Below are 19867 nucleotides of genomic sequence, written 5' to 3'. Positions count from 1 at the left end.
GCTCGTATGTGTGCTAAGGCAGTAAAAAAATTGAATATGTGAATATAGCATGCTCATATGTGCTCTAAGGCAGTCAAAAAACTGAATATGTGATTATACCTGAGAGGGACCTGGAATCGAAGATCCCCTATCCTGAACAGCGGCCTTGATCTCATTTCGGAGAAAGGGGGCGACGGTGTATTGAAAGTAGTTATTCAGTGATTCATTAATGATCTCGCGTACGTCATCACCAGAAAGAATAGTCGGCTGCTTGGAGCTTATGTCGGCGCAAAAAGTCGGTGAGCCGTAACTGGAAGAACCAATAACTGGTGAAGTGTTCATATTACTCCCAAACCCGAACACGCGACCTTTTTTTGGTTCACCTGCTCCAGTCACCCATGCTGTAGGATCAAATGATGGATGCTGAGTAGCGTCTTCGCCATATCGCTCTACCATTTGTTGCTCATATGCCTCCTACAAAATAATGTTTAAAGTATTCATTAATAATTAATGATAACATTATGATAACTTGCATATATATTGCAATGATTATTAATAGAATTAATACATACCGTTGTCGTTCTCGCCTTCTCTGATACGAAGACTCCCGTGGTCTTTCGTTTATGTGTTTCTACAAACACATCCTTATATGGTACACTGCCTCCTTTTTCTGCTTCCTGCGAAGTTAAATGACAAAAGATTTAGTACACAAGTTTGCAACAATACTTATAAAATTAATATTATATATTAATGAGTTACCATTTTCTTTAGGTGGCTCCCAAATGTCTTAGATCCACCTGTGTGTAGATGGGCTTCGGGCATCTTCGATCGATTTTGTGAAGCCTTCGCAGAGCGATTTTTAAATGCATCTCCCGCCCACTTATCGCACATTTCATCCCAGTAATCTCTCCTGATAGTAATAGGACCATGGCCCTTCCACAGTAATGGATCATCTACTACGCCAGATGCTTTTTTTGCTGCAGTCTTCATAGTGTGCAGCATGTCTGCAAATCGATTGGCAGCCACCTTCTGCCACACCTTCCTTGCATCATTTTCTTCCACCGTAGTTGCGAAGCGATTCGAAGCCTACAAATATTTTCAGAAAGTTAGTAGACATTGCTTAAATAAATTAAATATGAAACACATTAACTATGAGGAACAACTGTATACCATGAATGAGGACCACAATCTGTCTAACACCTCCTTTGGGTACTCTTTCCATTGAGCAACTGGTCCTGGTAAATGTTGAAGAAGTGAATTCCTAATCTTCCGTACTACTTCTTGTGGCTCAAACCTCGTGCTGCACATGAATTGTTACACAGTAAATATCAATATAAAATATTTAAAAGATATGCAATAATTTAAAACAAAATACTTACGGTCGATTATCGATATACACTATTCGAATGAGTCTTCTTGTGCCAGCCTGAAAAGACCCTGTTTCCTGTGTTGGCTGTTGACTTGTGTGATCAACTAGTGTAGGTGGGTCATGTACAGGCGCAACATCATCTGTAAAAAAATACATTAGAAATTCTCAGAATGTGCATTTGAACTAATCAAGCATCTAATTAGTTATATGATATACCTATCACAGGAGCCCGTGAAAATGGGTACATCCATCGATATTGCACAGGGCCACCAACCCTTAGTTCATATGGCAGATGTATGATCAAATGTTCCATAACATCGAAAAATGCTGGCGGAAATATCTTTTCTAACAGACAAACAGTGGTGATGACAGAGTCCTCAAGATTTTTTACATCTGATACAACGACCTCCCGTGCACACAATGTTCTGAAAAATCCGCTCAACTCAGACAATACCCCCCATATAGGTTTGTCTAACATATCATGGAATGCTAGGGGTATCAATCGTTGCATAAAGATATGACAATCATGGCTCTTCAACCCATATAACTGTCCATCGTCAATCTTCACAGCCCGAGCAATGTTAGAGACATATCCATCTGGAAAACTCAGTTGTCTCAACCATTGACATACATGTTTTATTTGATCAGGTCCGAGCATGTACTTCGCCTTTGGTTTCAGTACTTTGCCATTATACTCTTTGAGTTCCAATTCTGGTCTTTTACATATTAATTTTAAATCCATACGGGCCTTCAGATTATCCTTCATTTTTCCTTTAATATTCATTACTGTATTGAACACATTATCAAACACATTTTTCTCTACATGCATCACGTCCAAATTATGTCGTATCAATAGGGTCGGCCAATACGGTAGTTCCCAAAAAATAGATTTTTTCGTCCAATTGTGATCCTTCCCAAATCCACGGAAGGGTGTAGGACTGCGGACATCTGTTAATACATCTGGAAAGTATCGCAATCTTCTTAGAATCTCTATGCCAGACAATCTTGAGGATGGACCTTCTGTTTCAGTTGTGCCTGCTTTAAATGCATTCTTTTGACGTCGGAACGGATGATCGCTGGGTAGAAATCGACGATGACAATCAAACCAGCAAGGTTTCCTTCCATGCCTCAATCTAAAAGCTTTGGAATCCTCCATGCAGTACGGACAAGCCAACCTCCCATGTGTGCTCCAACCAGATAACATACCATATGCAGGGAAGTCACTGATTGTCCATAGAACAACGGCCTTCATGTTGAAATTTTGTTTTTTGTGGGCATCATACGTGGTAACACCGTCATCCCACAGTACTTTTAATTCATCAATCAATGGCCTTAGATATACATCAAGATTTTGGCCAGGTGAGGTCGGACCAGGGATCAACAGAGACAAGAAAAGATTTGGACGTTTCATACACAAGCTTGGTGGAAGGTTGTATGGAGTTACAAATACTGGCCAGCATGAGTATGGAGTTGATCTACCCCCAAATGGATTAAATACATCTGTACATAGACCGAGTCTAACATTTCGCACTTCCATTGCGAAGTTCTGATGAATACGATCAAAGTGCTTCCAAGCTTCAACGTCAACAGGATGCGTGATCTTGTTTTCATCGTGTCGAACTTTATTTGCATGCCATCTCATGTGTTTAGCTGTCTTTGAAGACATATACAATCGCTGCAATCTAGGAGTGATAGGAAAGTAGCGGAGCGACTTGTATGAAACTTCCTTTGATCTCGTGCTACCATTGCCTTTTGTCTTTGGCTTGAACCGAGGATGCCCACATGACGGGCATGATATGTCGTTTTCCTGCTCCTTGAAATACAACATGCAGTGATTTGGACAAGCATCAATCTTTTTGTAACTCATACCTAGAGCGTTGACCATAACTTTCGCACGATAGAAATTTTGTGGCAATTTCTCATCTTTAGGCAACATACTCTTCACAATCATGCACAAACGGTCAAAACATGATTGACTCAAATTATACTCGGACTTCAAATTCATTAGTTGAAGAACTGCAGACAAGATAGTGTGACTCTCACAACCGTTCCAAAGTGGCTCATCAGCATCTCTAAGTAAATCATAAAATCTACTAGCTGCATCGTTTGGTGATTCTTCATCTACGGCAGTTCTTACATCACTAGAACTCATAGCAGAACCCAGTTCTGTTCCTGCAGCATCAAATATCAAATCCGTATATGGATTATCGTGCACCACATTCACCCGTGCATCAAAATCGTTTCTAAATTCTTCTCCATGAAACGTCCAGTTCTGATAATCACTCACAAAACCCTTCCTGTATAGGTGATGTCTAACGCCATGAGGTTCTACAAATCGATTATTCTTACAAATCTTGCAGGGACACCTAATCCGACCTATGGGATCTATCGTACTGACACTTGCCGTTGCAAATTCAATAAAACTGTCGACACCATCCATATATTCATGCGATAACTCATTGTCCACTATCCTACGGTACATCCATTCACGGTTTGCAGTCATTCTGTCGTATGATGTTACGAATAGTATCCTAACTAGTTAAAAGAGAACCATCAGAATGCTATGATGAAGAAAATATCAAATTTATTATGCAATATATGATGTCATACAATCACAAGAATTATGATGCATGCATTGATAACTTAATATTTTCATGTGCAAACTATTCATGACACGATACATTCATTTGAAGCATGCTTTCAGTATACAATTTCACATGGAAGACATAATCAAATTGAAAGTAACTACATGTAAGCATGGATACAATCACATCAAACATTGCAATACATCGAAATAATTCATATCAAACAAATGTCAAACATGTACCTGCAGCAAACACACTTCAATATCCCACTAACTACTACCATGCATAGCATGGACTCCGTACTCCAAAAATAAGAACACTTCCATATTCATACATTAAAATCATGCTCAGCATGATCTCCGAACTCCAACAAAGCAGTCCTAGATATCAACAACTAAGTGAGTGTGTGAACAATAAAGTGTTACATTCAATAAATTAAATAACATGTGATGCGCTTGCCTCACTTACTCACCACGGGTATTTACCCGATTTGCATTGTTTTTGTCACTTACTTACCACGGGTGGCGGGGCACAAGCGAGTTCCATTGAGAAATTTGCACAAAAAAACAATTTTTTAAAATGAAGTCACCACGGAAAAAAAAACTGTTCTGACAAGGGGTCGACTCCCCTGCTGTTCCGACAGGGGGTCGACCCCCTGCCCAGGGTCGACCCCCTACCGGAAAGGCAAGGGTCCTCTGCCGAAAAATGCAGGGAGTTAGCCCTCTGCAAGAAACGCAGGGGGTTAACCCCCTTCCGGAAAACGCGGGGGTTAACCCTCTGCCGGAAAATGCGGGGGTTAACCCCCTCCGTTTTCTGGAAGGGGGTTAACTCCCTGCCGGAAACGGGAGGGGGTTAACCCCCTGTGAACCGGGAGGGGGTTAACCCCCTGCCGGAAACGAGAGGGGGTTAACCCCCTGCCGGAAATGGCAGGGGGTTAACCCCCTGCGTGAAAATGGGGGTTAACCCCTTACGTCAAAACGGGGGTTAACCCCCTGCCGGAAACGACAGGGGGTTAACCCTCTGTGTGAACCGGGAGGGGGTTAACCCCCTGCCAGAAACGGGAGGGGGTTAACCCCCTGCCAGAAACGGCAGGGGGTTAACCCTCTGCCGGAAACGGGGGTTAACCCCCTGCCGGAAACGGCAGGGGTTAACCCCCTGCGTGAACCGGGAGGGGGTTAACCCCCTGCCGGAAACGGGAGGGGGAGGGCGTTACCTTTCTCCGGGCGGCGAACGGTGGGACCGGCGGACGGTGGGACCGGCGAACGGCGGGACCGGCGAACGGCGGGACCGGCGGACGGTGGGACCGGCGAACGGCGGGACCGGGACCGGCGCAGGAGCAGCGAAAGAAGAAAAGGAAAACCTGGTTGGGATTAGGGTTATTCGAAAGTTAGCGACGGCTTAGCGACGGATTAATTCCGTCGCTAAGCCAACGTAAAATCAAATTCGCGAAAATAGCGACGGATTATATTTTGTCGCCACATCCGTCGCTAGTTAGCGACGGACTAGTTTCCGTCGCTAACGTCGTCGGTAAATGGTGCGATCGTACCGACAAAACAATCTGTCGCAACATCCGTCGCTAATTAGCGACGGACTAGGCGACAGACTATCTTCCGTCGCTACTTTCATAAGATTCAGTGATAATAGCGACGAATATTTGTCGCTCGCCAATTCGTCGCTAACTAGCGATGGAATCTTTCCGTCGCTAACGTCCGTCGCTAACAACGTATTTTCTTGTAGTGACCGGCCCAATCTGCATTCGTGAACACTAAGAGGTCAAAATTAGTGGAACGATGCATAAGCAAGCCATAGAAAATAATGGACTTGAGGTAGCGGAGAATACGCTTGACAGCCTGCCAATGATCAAGAGTGGGGTGATGCATGAACTGACACACTTTGTTCATGACAAAGGACACATCCGGTCGATGTATTGCAAGGCTCCCACAATGTTGTGATATAAAGTGGGGTCTTCAAAGCAGTTCCACTGAAGGCAGACAATGAAAGACTGGTCATCATTGGTAAAGTAATGGGTTTGGCGCCAAGCATGTTGGACCGACTAAGAAGATCCAGAGCGCTAGCATAAAAGCAAACCAGTGGATAGAGAATGAACCTCAATGCCGATAAAAAAATGTAGTGGACCTAATTCTTTGAGGGCAAACTCATGCCCCATATCAGATATGAGAGACCAAATGTGAGAAGTAGAGTTGTCGGTCACAATAATATCATCCACATAAATGAGCACAAACATAATAACAAATGAATTCTGAAAAACAAATAGAGAAGTATCCATCTAGGAACCAATAAAACTCACTGTCAATAGAAAGACACTAAGGTGATGATATCATGCGCGCAAAGCTTGCTTCAGACCATATAGTGTACGATGCAACTTGCACACATAGTGGGGAAATCGAGGGTCATGAAAGCCAGGGGGTTGTGTCATGTAAACATCTTCATTAAGAACTCCATGGAGAAAGGCATTTTATACATCAAGTTGACAGATCGACCAGCTGTGGTCAGTGACAAGAGCGAAGATAATGCAAGTAGTAGTGGGTTTAACCACCAGGCTGAATGTTTCAAAATAATCCACATTTTTTTGTTGATTGAATCCGTTTGCGACAAGTTGAGCTTTAAAGAATTCAAGACTACCATCTGACTGCCGTTTAATTTTAGAAATCCATTTACAGCCAATAATGTCATGATTAGCTAGAGGAACAAGGACCCAAGTGCCATTTTGGACGAGGGCATTAAACTCTAAGTACATTGCTTGCCGCCATCGAGGATCTTGGTTGGCAATGGTAAAGGAAGTCAGTTTCATATCCTGGGTTAGCTCAGAGAGAAGAGCAATCGAAAGAGGGTATTTGGTGGAGAGGAACAATTTTGGTTTGTGAGTGTCATCTTGTAAACACCCCAAAATTTTTACCTTCGCTCATGAACCCTTTCCTCTTGCCACTAGGACCCACTCTCTACAGCCTTCAGGAAACCAGCTGGTCGATATATGAGTCAGGGCTATTTAGAGTCCAAACTTTATACTAAATTCCAATATGTCATCTTGCAATCAAGATTTAATATCTATTTTGCCTTGCGAACAAAAATGTTCAAATCTTTATCCCTGCCAGGGGTTCGAGATTTCAAATACCTCATCCAGGGTTTGCCTTTTGCATCTCATTGCATATCATTTCATATCATCTCACATCATTGTATGTCATTGCATGTAATTTCATTTCATTGTATCTCATTTTCGAGATCCAACACTCTTGTTTTTCAAAATCTTTCAATCCAGATTCGAGTTTTAAAACTTTTCTTTCGAAACCAATTTTAAAACCTGGGTTTTAAATCAACATTTTGCCATTTGTTAACCCCCATGATCCTATATTCTTTTATTTCAAAATATTTTCTTTACAAAATGATCTGGATTCATTTTAAAATCAATTTTTTACTGATCTTAGTTCTCAGAAAAGACCCATCTAGGTGGTGTCGCTTCTAGATTCCTTCATTCTTCAAACTTCTCAAATTTTCAGAGTCCTAGTTGGATCAAGACTCTATCTTTTTACTTTTTAAACAATTTTCAAAATTCTATTTTGGTTTTAAATCAGAGGTAGTCTTATCCCTTGTCTCTTTCAGTCATTTTGGTCAAAATCTCAGAGTCCTAGTCGGATTAGGACTCTTTTCCAAAAGTTTCAGTTGGATCAAGACTCTACTTTCCACTTCTATTTTTATCTCTTTTCGAGAAAACCTTTCAAAACCTTTCATTTTGGCGAAAGTTTTAAAGTTTTAGTTGGACTAGGACTCTGTCCTAGAGTCCTAATCGAATCAGGACTTTATCCTGATTTCATTTTTTGTTTTATTTTCACTTGTTTTCAAAAGTCCCTTTTAAAATCTCATTATTTGCTTCTTATAAAACAAAAAATTCTTAGAGTTCTAGTTGAATTAGGACTCTTTCCTAGAGTCCTAGTCAAATCAGGACTCTAAACCTGACTTCAACTTCTATCTTGTTTTTTTCTGCTTTCTAAAATCCTCTCATTTGTTTTCTAGAAAACCCTAAATTTTAAGAGTTTTAGTTGAATTAGGACTCTATCCCACAGTCTCAGTTGGATCAAGACTCTAATTCTGATTTCAGTTTTCATCTTGTTTTCACCTCTTTTTGCAAAAAGCTCTCAAAATCAAATTCTAACCGTGTATTTCTTGATTTTTTTTATTTTTTTATCATATTAATGTTTATTTTATTCATTCAAGCATTAAATCTAAATTTGTAATATTATTCGCATGCTTTTCTTATTATTTTTCATGTTTAGATTAAGGTTTTGCAAACTTTATCGATAATACGCGATTTTTAATCCCGAGCATGCAGAAATTATGTTATTTTATATTTAAGTTTCTGTCAAAAAAATGATTTTTTAAGGCTTGGTCCATAGGTTTGTCCGTGACTTTCGATAAAAAAATTGAATTATTTTGAATTCTGGAACTCTGTCAAAAAAATAGAAAACCAAAACTTATTTTTTAAACCGTGAAATCGCTACGTGGATTCAGGAATAACTTGCTGAAATGATATATCCTTCATCAGAGATCTGATCGATGATCTGTAAGTTGCAGTGGTTTTATATTGATGTCTAGTATTTACTGTAAATTGTTCATATTTTTATACATCTGTTTGATATTTTTTCCTTGTCATAAAGTATAATCATTTTTCAGAGCTTGTTATACCTTGTTCAAACCCTAGATCGACTTGTGTCGATTGTATCTCCCTAACCGAAAATTCGATCGATGATATGTAAAATGGAAAATCTTCCTCTATGTATCTGATGTTCACTGCTAAAATTCTATAATTTTTTAATATACTTTGCTATATTTTCTTATACCCGAAACTGGATGTACTTATTTCAACTTGTTATATATTCATCGAAATAAAGCATATATTTTTGGAATAATATCTCTCTAACCGGAGGTGATTTTTCTGATCTGTGAAAAGGTAAATCTTTGTTTTTTTATTTAGTACCTCTCTGTAAATTTTTATAAATTTCTATGGTGGTTTGATACCCGATTCGGGTCTAATACTGTGACAGGTATGTGCCCGTGGGTAAAATCGTGTATTTTAGGGTTTTATTCAATTTTCTTATTAAAATAATGTCAAAAATATATTTTTTTGAATGTAATTTAATTTTAAAGTTATTATAAATTCATGTCATTTTTTACAGATTTTTGAGTTCATTTGATATATTATTTGATTAAATCATGAAAACATGGTGCTCGCGGAGTCCCGATTCGAGTAAAACACTGGCGAAAATCACTACTTTTGTGATATTTTAATTTTTTTATAAAAAATTTCATGTTTTTCATGTTTTATCTTGTTTTTAATCATGCTAGGGTGCTCCACATCCAATTTAGTACTTATTTGAATCCATTTGAGCCCTAAATCCAAAGTTTTATAAAAGTCTTTTCTGAAAACCCTGATTTCAAGGCAATAGTCTTGTTTTTAGGAGTATTTTTGTTATTTTTCTCCAAATTACAAATTTTAAATTTTTTTATCTTTATTATTTATTCAATTTTATATCATATTTTATTATGTTTATCTCAAGGAAACATGAAAAAAGGCTTATATCTGAATAAATTCAGTAATTTTTAGATATTATTAGATAAATCTTGAAAAGCTAACATATTTTCACTAACAAGTTTGCTAGTTTTGCAGGGACATTCAAGAGTGTAATTTATTTTATTTCCTTTTTCTTTTTTATGTAAATTGTAATTATAAGTTTGGAATAAGAATTTACTTTTTCTGCTTAGAATATGATTGCATTACATATACTTTATTTCTTTATATAAATGTTAATGTGTGATGGATGATGATTCATGCATATTTCAAATTCACTATGGTCTACACGATTGGAACGTGCACTAGCTTCTAAGGAGTTGATAAACTCGATAGGTTTCATATTTATGGTCATAGTTAGAATATGAACGAAACCCAGATTTAACATCTTTTTCAAAGACACAAATGAAGTACACTCTTAGGCATTTTAAAAAATCCTTGCATATTTTTAAGTTTTTCTAAATATTTCTCCCTTTTAGAATCAAATGAATTATATTCAATACATATTTATGGTCATAGTCAGGGATATGTTAGGAATCTATTTCATCTAAGTTCTATAAGACACAAAAATTCTTTTTCTCAAATGATTTTCTCAAATTCTTCAGAAAATACTTTTGCAAATTCCATTCATTCATACATCTAGGTTAGATTGCATCATATAAGGACTTTCACAGGGCCACACACCCATCCCTTTTGATATATTTTTCAATTTCATCTTAAAGAAATCAATTTTTCTCAAAGTTATTTGAATTTCTTCAAAATCAATTTTCTCAAAACCTCAGGATTTCTTCATAAACCGATTTTCCTTTTCTTCAAAAGTATTTCTCAATGCAATTCATGATTTTCAAAGTGTCTCCTTTTTCCAAATATTTCCAATATTCCAAGCAAACATTATGATTTCAATCAGCATTTTCTGAAATTCATAGCACATGCTTGATTCTTTGTACATTTAGGAAATATAACATCGGTTTAGACAAGTTGAGCAAAGCAAAGCAAAGCAAAACACCAGATTGATCCTTGGTTCGATTACCCCTAGTTATGGTGCTAGGAACGGTTGAACCTCGTACCGACAGGTGAGTCTCATTCTTCAGAATTATCCTGCATTTTAAAACGGAGGCAAGTTATTTTCAAAATCTTTTTCAAATGTCAGTTTAACTTACAAAAGTAAAATTTTGCAATGATAACACGTCCATGGTACGGGTAACCATTGGGTGAGTACAGACCGACGCCGGAGAGGGAGGGACAAATCTTGAGGAAACAATATCGATAGGTGGGGAAGGAGGAGAAGGGGGGTCCACACAAACCGATAGGGGAGAGGAGAGCGAAGAAGTGGAAGGGATAGGTATAGGGGCTGTCGGAGTAGGGTAGGATGGATAAGGTATGGCAAGAGAAACTGACGCAAGTAAGGAAGAGGGCGTAGATGGAGACAGAGGGAGGCAACTAAGTTGAGAGAAAAGAAATCGTGATTCATAAAAAACATGCCGAGAAATAAGAAGTTTGAAGGTGGCATGTTGAGACACACATAGCTCTTGTGATGGGGTCTATACCCTAAGAATGTGCACAATGTGTAGCGAGGAGCAAGTTTATGATGACGATAAGGATGAAGACAAGAAAAACATGCATAATAAAAAATACGCAAAAATATATAATCAACAGGTGTTTTAAAAAGAATTTCTAGAGGGATTTTATTGGCAATGGTATGCGACGAGAGGCGATTGATAAGATACACTGCAGTTTGAAAAGCATAAGGCCAAAATTTTAAGGGGACGATAGAGTGGGACATAAGTGTAAGACCAACATTGACAATATGTCAATGCTTGCGTTCGACGCTCCCATTCTGCTCATGAGTATGGGGACAAGAGACTCGATGACCAATGCCGCAAGCATGCAAGTAGGTATAAACATTATCTCACTTGATCATCACAAGTTAGCATACTCTGGATGCTAACTACTATCTACTTCGGTTATGCCGGTAATAGCCCGTTGTAGGCATAGCAACTCGTGTAGAATACTTTAATTCTACGGTGTTGGCCAGACTATGAATCACCCACTCTATCCACTGCAGTGTAGGACCTCTAGTAGCGAACCAACAAGTCAAAAGTCTAGAGCTATACCTGCCCCAAGGTTTTTGTGGTTCATGCTACATCTTAATCTGACTTTAAAGTCTCAAATCACTCTGTGAAACCTTAAAATTCTTTAGAACATATGCATCTCATGCATTCATATAAACTCTCAGTCAAATTTATTTTTACTGTCTCCCGACAATGTTCTTAAGGGACATTCTCATTCAAGTATTCTCAAGGGACAAGTTCTAGGGTTCTGAGATTCACTAATTTTTTAAGCATGCAGAGGTGTAGTCTCTCTACAACTATAAATCTCGAGGACCTCAACAGTGGTGGCTCACACGTTGATGGCCATTTTCACTATCTTCTCCGGCAATTTATGGGGTTCTTAGCATGCTTTAATATTTTAGTTAAAGTAGCACCTCTGTAATTATTATGGGACTCAAATCTCATTTAAAAAACTTTGTTCTTATGCATATATTTCTAAGTCCTTCACAAACTCGTGCATGCATTTCATACAATAATTCAATACATGCAACTCATGCTGAAATATCACATATCATGAAATCATTTATGGCATTCATGACTAATTCACATGTATTCATTCTCTAACCATAAGAAAATTGTATTTTTATCATGAAGTTGCAAACTCATTAGAATTCAACCATGATCTCAAGCAAACATAACCACAACTCGATCTAGTTTACCTCCAAACTGAGTCTGCTTTGCCAACTCACTCAACCGAGGGTTGATGTTGCTAGCAACCTCTGGTTGCTGACTTTTTCCCCTTCCCTCTCTATCACTCTCTCTCTCTAAAATATTTCTCTCTATTATGATGTTGGCAGCCATGGTCGTCAGGCTGCCGGTCTCTCTTACTAGTGGAAAATAAGAAAGGAAGGGGGAGTCGTTACTTATGGTGGTGGCTCCTCCCGTCGACATATATAGTTGTGGCGACTCTACTCTCACTGTCACGCTAAAACTCTCTTGTTTTGATGGGGTAGAGAGGCTCGTTGCATGGTAGGTGAGGATAAACCTCACCCCCATCAAAATCGTGGGGGGTTGGGGGGCGAGGTTTATCCTCACTCCCCTTGCAATGAGGAGGGGGAGACGATTCCGTCATTTGGGGAATTGTCTTCTCCACGATTATCCTTTTTTTTATCTTTATCTTTTTCCCCCACCTGACTCCGTCGGGTGGGTTTTACACCCATGCTCAAGTCATAGTGACAAAAGTTAAAAATGGCAAAACATCGGCAACCAAAAACTTGCAAGAATTTGATTTTTTTTATAAATCTCATTTTTTTGGGCAAAATCTAAGGAATAAAAATAAATAAAAAATAAATTGTCATAAGGAAATATAAAAAAAAAATATTTATAAATAAAAACCACATGATTTTTTCATGATAAATAGCCAATAAAAACATAAATATCTTGTTTAAAATACAATATTTATGTTTTTGACAAAGAACTCACGAGAAATTAAAAATATCATGAAAATTTACCATTTTTAACTTTTGGGTAATTTCTCGCGATAATTTTACTAGATTTTTTATAAATCTAGCATGATTTGTCACTATGGTTTATGTTGAGGCGTGAACAATGGAAAGATGGGTCTTTTTTTAGAGAGAGAAAGGATTGGGACCTTTTGTCCCCCACTTCATTCCAAACTAGAATTGGGGTTTGTACCTTGCCTGCCAGCAAATGCAATTAATCTTCAATTCTAGATGATGGGCAAGGGCCTCTCTCTCTCTCTCTCTCTCTCTCTCTCTCTCTCTCTCTCTCTCTCTCTTAGGAACCAACATGGACCCACAAAACTTGGGGAATGCCTTATTACCAACCAAAAAAAACTACAACAAGCATCTTTTCTAGCCACAGTGTAAAAGACAACTCCAAGAATGAGAAACAAATCCAAACAATTCAAAAAACTTGAAGATTCCTATCCAGTGCAAAACAAAAGAGGTCCACCGGTTCTGTAAAGTTGCATCACTGCAAAGCACAAAACGCATTCCCCTTCTTTATTAAACCTCTTCGATTGCATCATTAGATCTCAGTCAGCCTTTAATGAAGCCTTTCACTCCTCCATGCTCATGACACAGCGAATTCCTTGACCACTGAGCATCAAATCGAAGGCCTTGTTGATCTCAGAGAATGGAATACGGTGTGTCACAAACTTCTCCAGGTCAACCTTCTGCACATATTATTTACAACTTAGCAACACCACCATCAATGACTCTCTCTCTCTCTCTCTCTCTCTCTCTCTTTATAGGTGTGAATAGATATTGCACTATTTTGGATTGGTAGAAGAGCGAGAGGGCTTACGTTCTTCATGTATAACTCAACAACCCCTGGGATGTCAGTGCGAGTCTTGTAGTTACCATAGAAGGTTCCAGTTATAGTTCTCTCGGTCAAGAAGTTCACGGGGTGTGTCATGAATACTGCTTCCTTGTGAGGAACACCAACGAGGACAGCCACACCCCATCCCTGTATAATAGAGTAGGATTGTTTTTTAGAACAAGCTTTTCAAGGGCATCATATTTGATGTCACAAATGAAGAAAAGCGTAATGATCAATAGCAAGTTCAAGAAACTGAGGTTTCAATGAAGAGAAGAACACAAATTTTAGTGATTCTTTTTTAATTGGGAATCCAAAATGGATGCCGCCTGCGACGATCGATGAACATGACAGTTAATTACTTACGTCGTGAACGCATTCGAAGGCGGCAATCATGGCATCAATGTTGCCAGTGCACTCAACAGCCCTATCAACACCACCGTTTGTCATCTCAACTATCACCTGCAAAGTACCCAAACATTGAATTAGTCAACATTTACATTACTCTCCCAAGCTTAAACAATGCATCCATGAGCTAAACACACTTTCAGGCTAGTTATAGGTTTGTTAAAACAATTACATCCATATTATATAGAGAAAGAACAATTCAATATTAATGCATGAGAATGAAAATTTTGGTTGTATTAACAAAAAAGAAAAGCAGGTTCCTAGAAGGGGAGCCAAGAGCTGGAGTTTGTAGAAAGAAACCTGTTGAACAGGGATGTCATAATCCTTTGGGTTCACAAACTCCGTGCAACCAAATTTCATTGCTGCAAGAACAGAAAAACAAAAAATAATCAGTAATCTGCACGTGTAATCACAAGAGACTGAACCATGAGAATGCAAATGGAGCTCACCTTGTTCAAATCTCTCAGGGTTGAGGTCAACTCCGATAATCCTTGAAGCACCAGCAAATCTTGCACCCTCAGCGGCCTAATAACATGCACATCACTGTCATTTCACCCCTAGAATTCCACTAGAAGAAATATACCACAGCAGAGCAATCAAACTTTTAATAGCTTAAGAGGAGAAGGTATGGAACTCACAGCAAGGCCTACAGCACCCAACCCAAAAACGGCCACAGTTTGACCCTTCTTTGGCTTAGCAACATTCACGGTGGCACCAAAACCTGAAATGCAAGTGTTTGAAAAAAGTATTAATCACCAAAAGTTACCCCAAGGAAGATTGGCGTAGTTGTGTGGGTTATTGGCTGCTAGACGGGCAGTCAAGGTTCGATTCCCATGGGTGTCACCCGTCTGCACAAGCCAATGCGTAGCGTAGGCCCCGGAGGCAGGGGTCCTAGCCTCCGAGTTTGATGCTGTCAGCACGATGACCGTAGGTATGGCAGGATGAGCCAGCATGACCAGGTCTTCGTGCCCGGTGCGGTTTGTTTGGATTATAAATCCAAAAAGAATATAACCAATTTTTTTTTTAAATGATAAGAAACCCTAGTGGAGTCACCTTCACCCAAGCCCTTACAGAGCCCATCAGTTGAAGGCACTCACTCACCCAGTAGGAGTCGAACCTGAGAGAAGGTGTCAGCACCTTCTCCCGAGGCTCGCTGCCACTCGGGCGACCTGAGCAGGTGTAGTCACCACAGAAATTGCTTGGAGGAACCTTTATTTTATTGAACGATGAAAGAGTAATGCATTTAAGGATGAACTGATGAAATGTTTGTCTTGTGTTATACCTGTTGAAAATCCACAGCTGAGGATGCAAACTGTTTCAAGAGGAGCCTCTGGGTTGATCTTGGCAACACAACCAGAATGCACAACAGTGTATTCACTGAAGGTAGAGGTGCCCAAGAAGTGGTAGATGGGTTGGCCATTGATGGAGAACCTTGTTTGCTCATCAGCAAGCATCACACCCCTGTCCGGGTCGATCCTAAGGAGATCACACATGTTGCTCTCTTCAGACTTGCAGTGAGCACATTCACCACACTCCCCAGTGAAAACAGGCAGCACATGATCACCAGGCTGAAGATCTGTCACTCCTTCCCCAACACTCTCAATGATACTGCCAAATTTGCAAACCAGCCTTTAGAGTAAAAGAATGGGAAAATCTTTCCCAATGGGAAAATATGTAGAAATAAGGGGAAATAAAATCAATTATTCAATAAAGGTCAGAGAATAACAGTAAATAACTAGGCCCAACCAATCTCATGACTATCCCTTTTTCCTTGTTCTTTCCTTCTAATCTTAATAAACTTGTACTCTATAGTTTATTAGGTTTATTAATTAAAATGCTGGATCTGTTAATATCAATCCAACTCCATGCATCCCATTAAGAAGGACCTGGGTCGTTATTACTAAATCTGGATCTCTGAATTGGATCGAGTCTCTCTCATTTGCATCACTAATGTTATTATAGTTTGACCATGAGTCATTTTCATTTGAGATTTATGAAATGCCCTTCTTGTATAGCAGCACAAGAGTGAAAACTTTTTTTTGTAGGCAAGGCTAGAAATGACATGCATCTCATATGCATTTTAACGATGAAACTAACTTTCAAGTTTCTGTGTCCATTTTGCCAAAAGGATGGTTCCTAAAATGCATGTCATTTTTCGAAATCATGAGCCTGATTTTGGAATATAGAATGAAATATCTCTCTGTTAAGACAAAAAAATTAAAATAAATGAAGTCAAGGTTAAAGAATGAAAGAATTACTTACCCTCCAGCCTCATGACCAAGGATTCTAGGGAACACTGGTGTCTGCCCCTGCATTTGCAGAAAATTAACGGGAAAATTTGAGAATGAGTTCCATTTACCAGCAGTCCATCATTCTATTTTTTTTTTTCATGAAGAACGGGAAAACCACCCTCAAAATCAGAGACCTAGTCGTGCTGGCTAAGCCGGACTTAAGTTTCAATAGTGTAAACCCGTGGTGCACCCCTTGCCCCTAGGGAGTCTCCAAGCTTCGGGTGAGGGCTTATCCCTTGCTCTCATTGATGCAAGGGGCTAATTCTCATGGGAGTGGAACCCTGACCACCTGTTTAGTGGCCAAGGCCCCTTCCACTGCACCAAAACCCTTGGGGTGGGGCTCCATCATACTGTTTCTTACTAGTTGTTTTCTCCATCTAAATTTACCTTGGCCTCCCAGAAGTAGACATCAGTGTGGCACAGAGCGGTGTAGAGGATCTTGATCCTGACTTCCATTGGTTGAGGTGGACCAACCTCAACCTCTTCAATCACCAAGGGCTTGCCTGCCTCCCATGCAACAGCAGCTACCCCACCAACACCCAACACAAAAAAAGAGAGATTAGATAAAAAGCTTTGACAAAAGGATCAGGAACTAAAATGAGGTATGAAACACCAAACCAACAAATTAAATCTTTTGCACGCTTTGCTCTCGCACCCATCACAAAGAAAACATGAGTTTTTGATATTTTGTCTGAAACTCCACAAAAGAGATGACATCCAAAAATACCAAATCAACATAGATGATGGATTTCTAATTTTTTTTTCTTCACTTTTCTCCAAATCTCTTCCTCTCTCTCTCAAAAAAAAGAGAAACTAGACAGACCCTTGCAAACATCACACAAAACCCACAGAATAGAAAACAAGGTTTTCTTTCAATTCTTGGAGATACACTCCTTACCTTTACATTTGATGACCTGACCAGCAGTATCCATTTCTCTTCAACACAAATAAAAGCACCCAAGAGAGAGCGAAGGAAGGAAATTCTCAGTCTGTTTCTGAACAGTCGAATTTCTTCGATGGAGAACGCTTTGGTGCTGACGGCTATTTATAGCATAGTGCAAGTATGTGTGTGTAGGGAGAGAGAGAGAGAGAGAGAGAGAGACGTGCGTAGGGAAAAGATTGAACGTGCCTTTCATTGGACTTAGGGCTGTCAACGGGTCACACTTTGTACGGGGTAGCCGACCCGACCAGAACCCGATTTCCCAGACATTACTCGTATCACAGCCTGGGTTTGGGTCATGATTTTTGCCAGGTACTTGACCCGACCTGGCTTTTTTGCTGGGTACCCAACCCGACCCGAGTATTTTATATATTTTTAATTAAAATAAATTTTAAAAATATGCAGGTCCGGGTATGAGATTCTATTTTCAATTTCGTTACCCAATAAAACCCGAACCTAATATGAACCCCTATTAATACTTATATGGGTGGGTACGGGTCAATGCTGAGGCGACTCATTGACAGCCCTAATTGGACCAACAAAACCCGCTCGTGGTTTACGCTTAACGTGCATCCATTTTAATACATCCCCATGGATCCAAATTCTAGAGAGAGAACAAAAATTTGCTTGTAAAATTTCTATTGTAAGACTTGGACCGCTTGGCTGGTGCTCGACCATTTTTGAGTTTTGCATAATTTTTTTTAATTTTATAGCCCAAAGAAACCACACCCGGCTTGAAGACCTGATCGCGCTGGATCAGCCCGCCATATATACCTACGATAGTCGTGCCAACAGCGTAAAACTCAAGGCTATGGCTAGTACATATGGACCATCAAGCTTGTGCCATAGATACGTTCAAAATGGTCATGAACTTCTATTTTGGCTAAGCTTGGCTTATATAGCTAGAATTGGTGGTAGCCAAGTGCGGTTGAGAGGATTTTTTGGCTCATTGAATCCATGAAGTGTTTAGAAAAAAAAAACAACTGGATAGCTATGTCACAGGATACGCCATTTTGGCTGCAAGTTTCTAATGAGATAGCAGGATACGCTCTCATGAACACTCGTAGGTACATATGTTATTTTGATATTGTTAACAATTTTAATAATATTTTATTTTTTACCCCGTTGAAGTGAGGAAAACCCCGGGTGAGGCCTGCCTACATCCACGGGTAGAAAGAGCCTCTCGATCAGATTATTATTCACACACTCATTTTTGGATACATATTCCCACAATATACAAATAATTCCAACGAATTCAACGATAATTAATTGTTGGAGATAGAAACAATTATGGCTCTGATGCAAATCGTCAATTAAGTTCTACTCTCATTGAAGTTAATCTCCTCAAAATGTAGAAGGATAAGGATCGGCACCAGCTCATGATAACATTTTTCCCCTCAAGTTGGTGTGCAGATATTTATCAGACCCAACTTGTAGCTTAGCTTGTGATGCTTCTCACGACTTAGGGATTTGGTGAAAATATAAGCCAACTGCTCTTGGCTTCCAACATATGACATGTAAACTTCTTTAGTTTGAATCTTCTCTCTCACAAAATGACAGTCGACTTCAATATATTTGGTTCTCTCATGAAAAATCGGATTGGCTCCAATGTATATAGCAGCCATGTTGTCACACTTGAGTTCCATCAATTGAGTAATTTTTATGCCCATATCAAGAATGAGAGCTTTAATCCAAATAAGCTCACAAGTACATGTGGTCATGGCACAGTACTCAGCTTTAACGCTGGATCTAGCAACTACTGGTTATTTCTTGCTCTTCCAAGTGACAAGATTACCACCAACAAAAGAATAAAAACCTGTTGTTGACCTTTTATCATTAGGGTCCCCTGACCAATCGACGTCAGTAAACCCTACAATGTCAAGATTTCCATTTTTCTTCATAAGGATCCCCTTGTCTGAGCTCCCCTTAAGATATCAGATAACTTTGTATGCAGCTTCAACATGAATAGATCGTGGCTCATGCATGAACTGCCTGATTACACTTACAACATATGCAATATCAGGATGTGTAATAGTCAAATATATTAACTTTCCTACAAGCCTTTGAAAACTTTCAATGTTGGCAACAATCTCTCCATCATTTTTCTTTAGTTTGCAGTTAGCTTCAAGGGGAGTTTTTGTTGCCTTTGCCCCAATCACTCTAGTATCTTTAAGATCTAAAGTGTACTTTCGCTAACACAAAAAATTTCTTTTGTTAGAATATGCAACTTAGATGACAAGAAAGTACCTTAGCTTGCCAAGGTCTTTGATCTCAAATTTGGCATGCAAGATCTCTTTGGTTTTCTATATCATAGCTTTATTGT

At 39.2% G+C, this 19867-nt stretch overlaps 1 protein-coding gene across 1 annotated transcript; it reads right to left on the bottom strand.

Moving 5' to 3' along the window:
- Positions 1-13645: 13645 nt before the first annotated feature.
- On the bottom strand, positions 13646-17536 carry LOC149817266 (alcohol dehydrogenase 1-like). The gene is made up of 10 exons (XM_089987374.1): positions 17503-17536; positions 16992-17128; positions 16576-16622; positions 15596-15921; positions 14952-15034; positions 14763-14838; positions 14614-14675; positions 14272-14367; positions 13894-14055; positions 13646-13762 (listed from the first exon to the last, which is right to left on the bottom strand). The coding sequence occupies exons 1-10, from the start codon at positions 17534-17536 to the stop codon at positions 13646-13648; spliced, it is 1140 nt and encodes a 379-aa protein (XP_089843500.1).
- Between the last annotated feature and the right edge of the window lie 2331 nt (positions 17537-19867).

Source organism: Nuphar pumila, chromosome 14 (genome assembly GCF_984573655.1).
Source record: "Nuphar pumila chromosome 14, dmNupPumi1.hap1.1, whole genome shotgun sequence".
NCBI classification, from domain to species: Eukaryota; Viridiplantae; Streptophyta; class Magnoliopsida; order Nymphaeales; family Nymphaeaceae; genus Nuphar; species Nuphar pumila.
The sequence above is the reverse complement of the archived record's forward strand: the minus strand, read 5'-3'. Positions and strand labels throughout refer to the sequence as shown.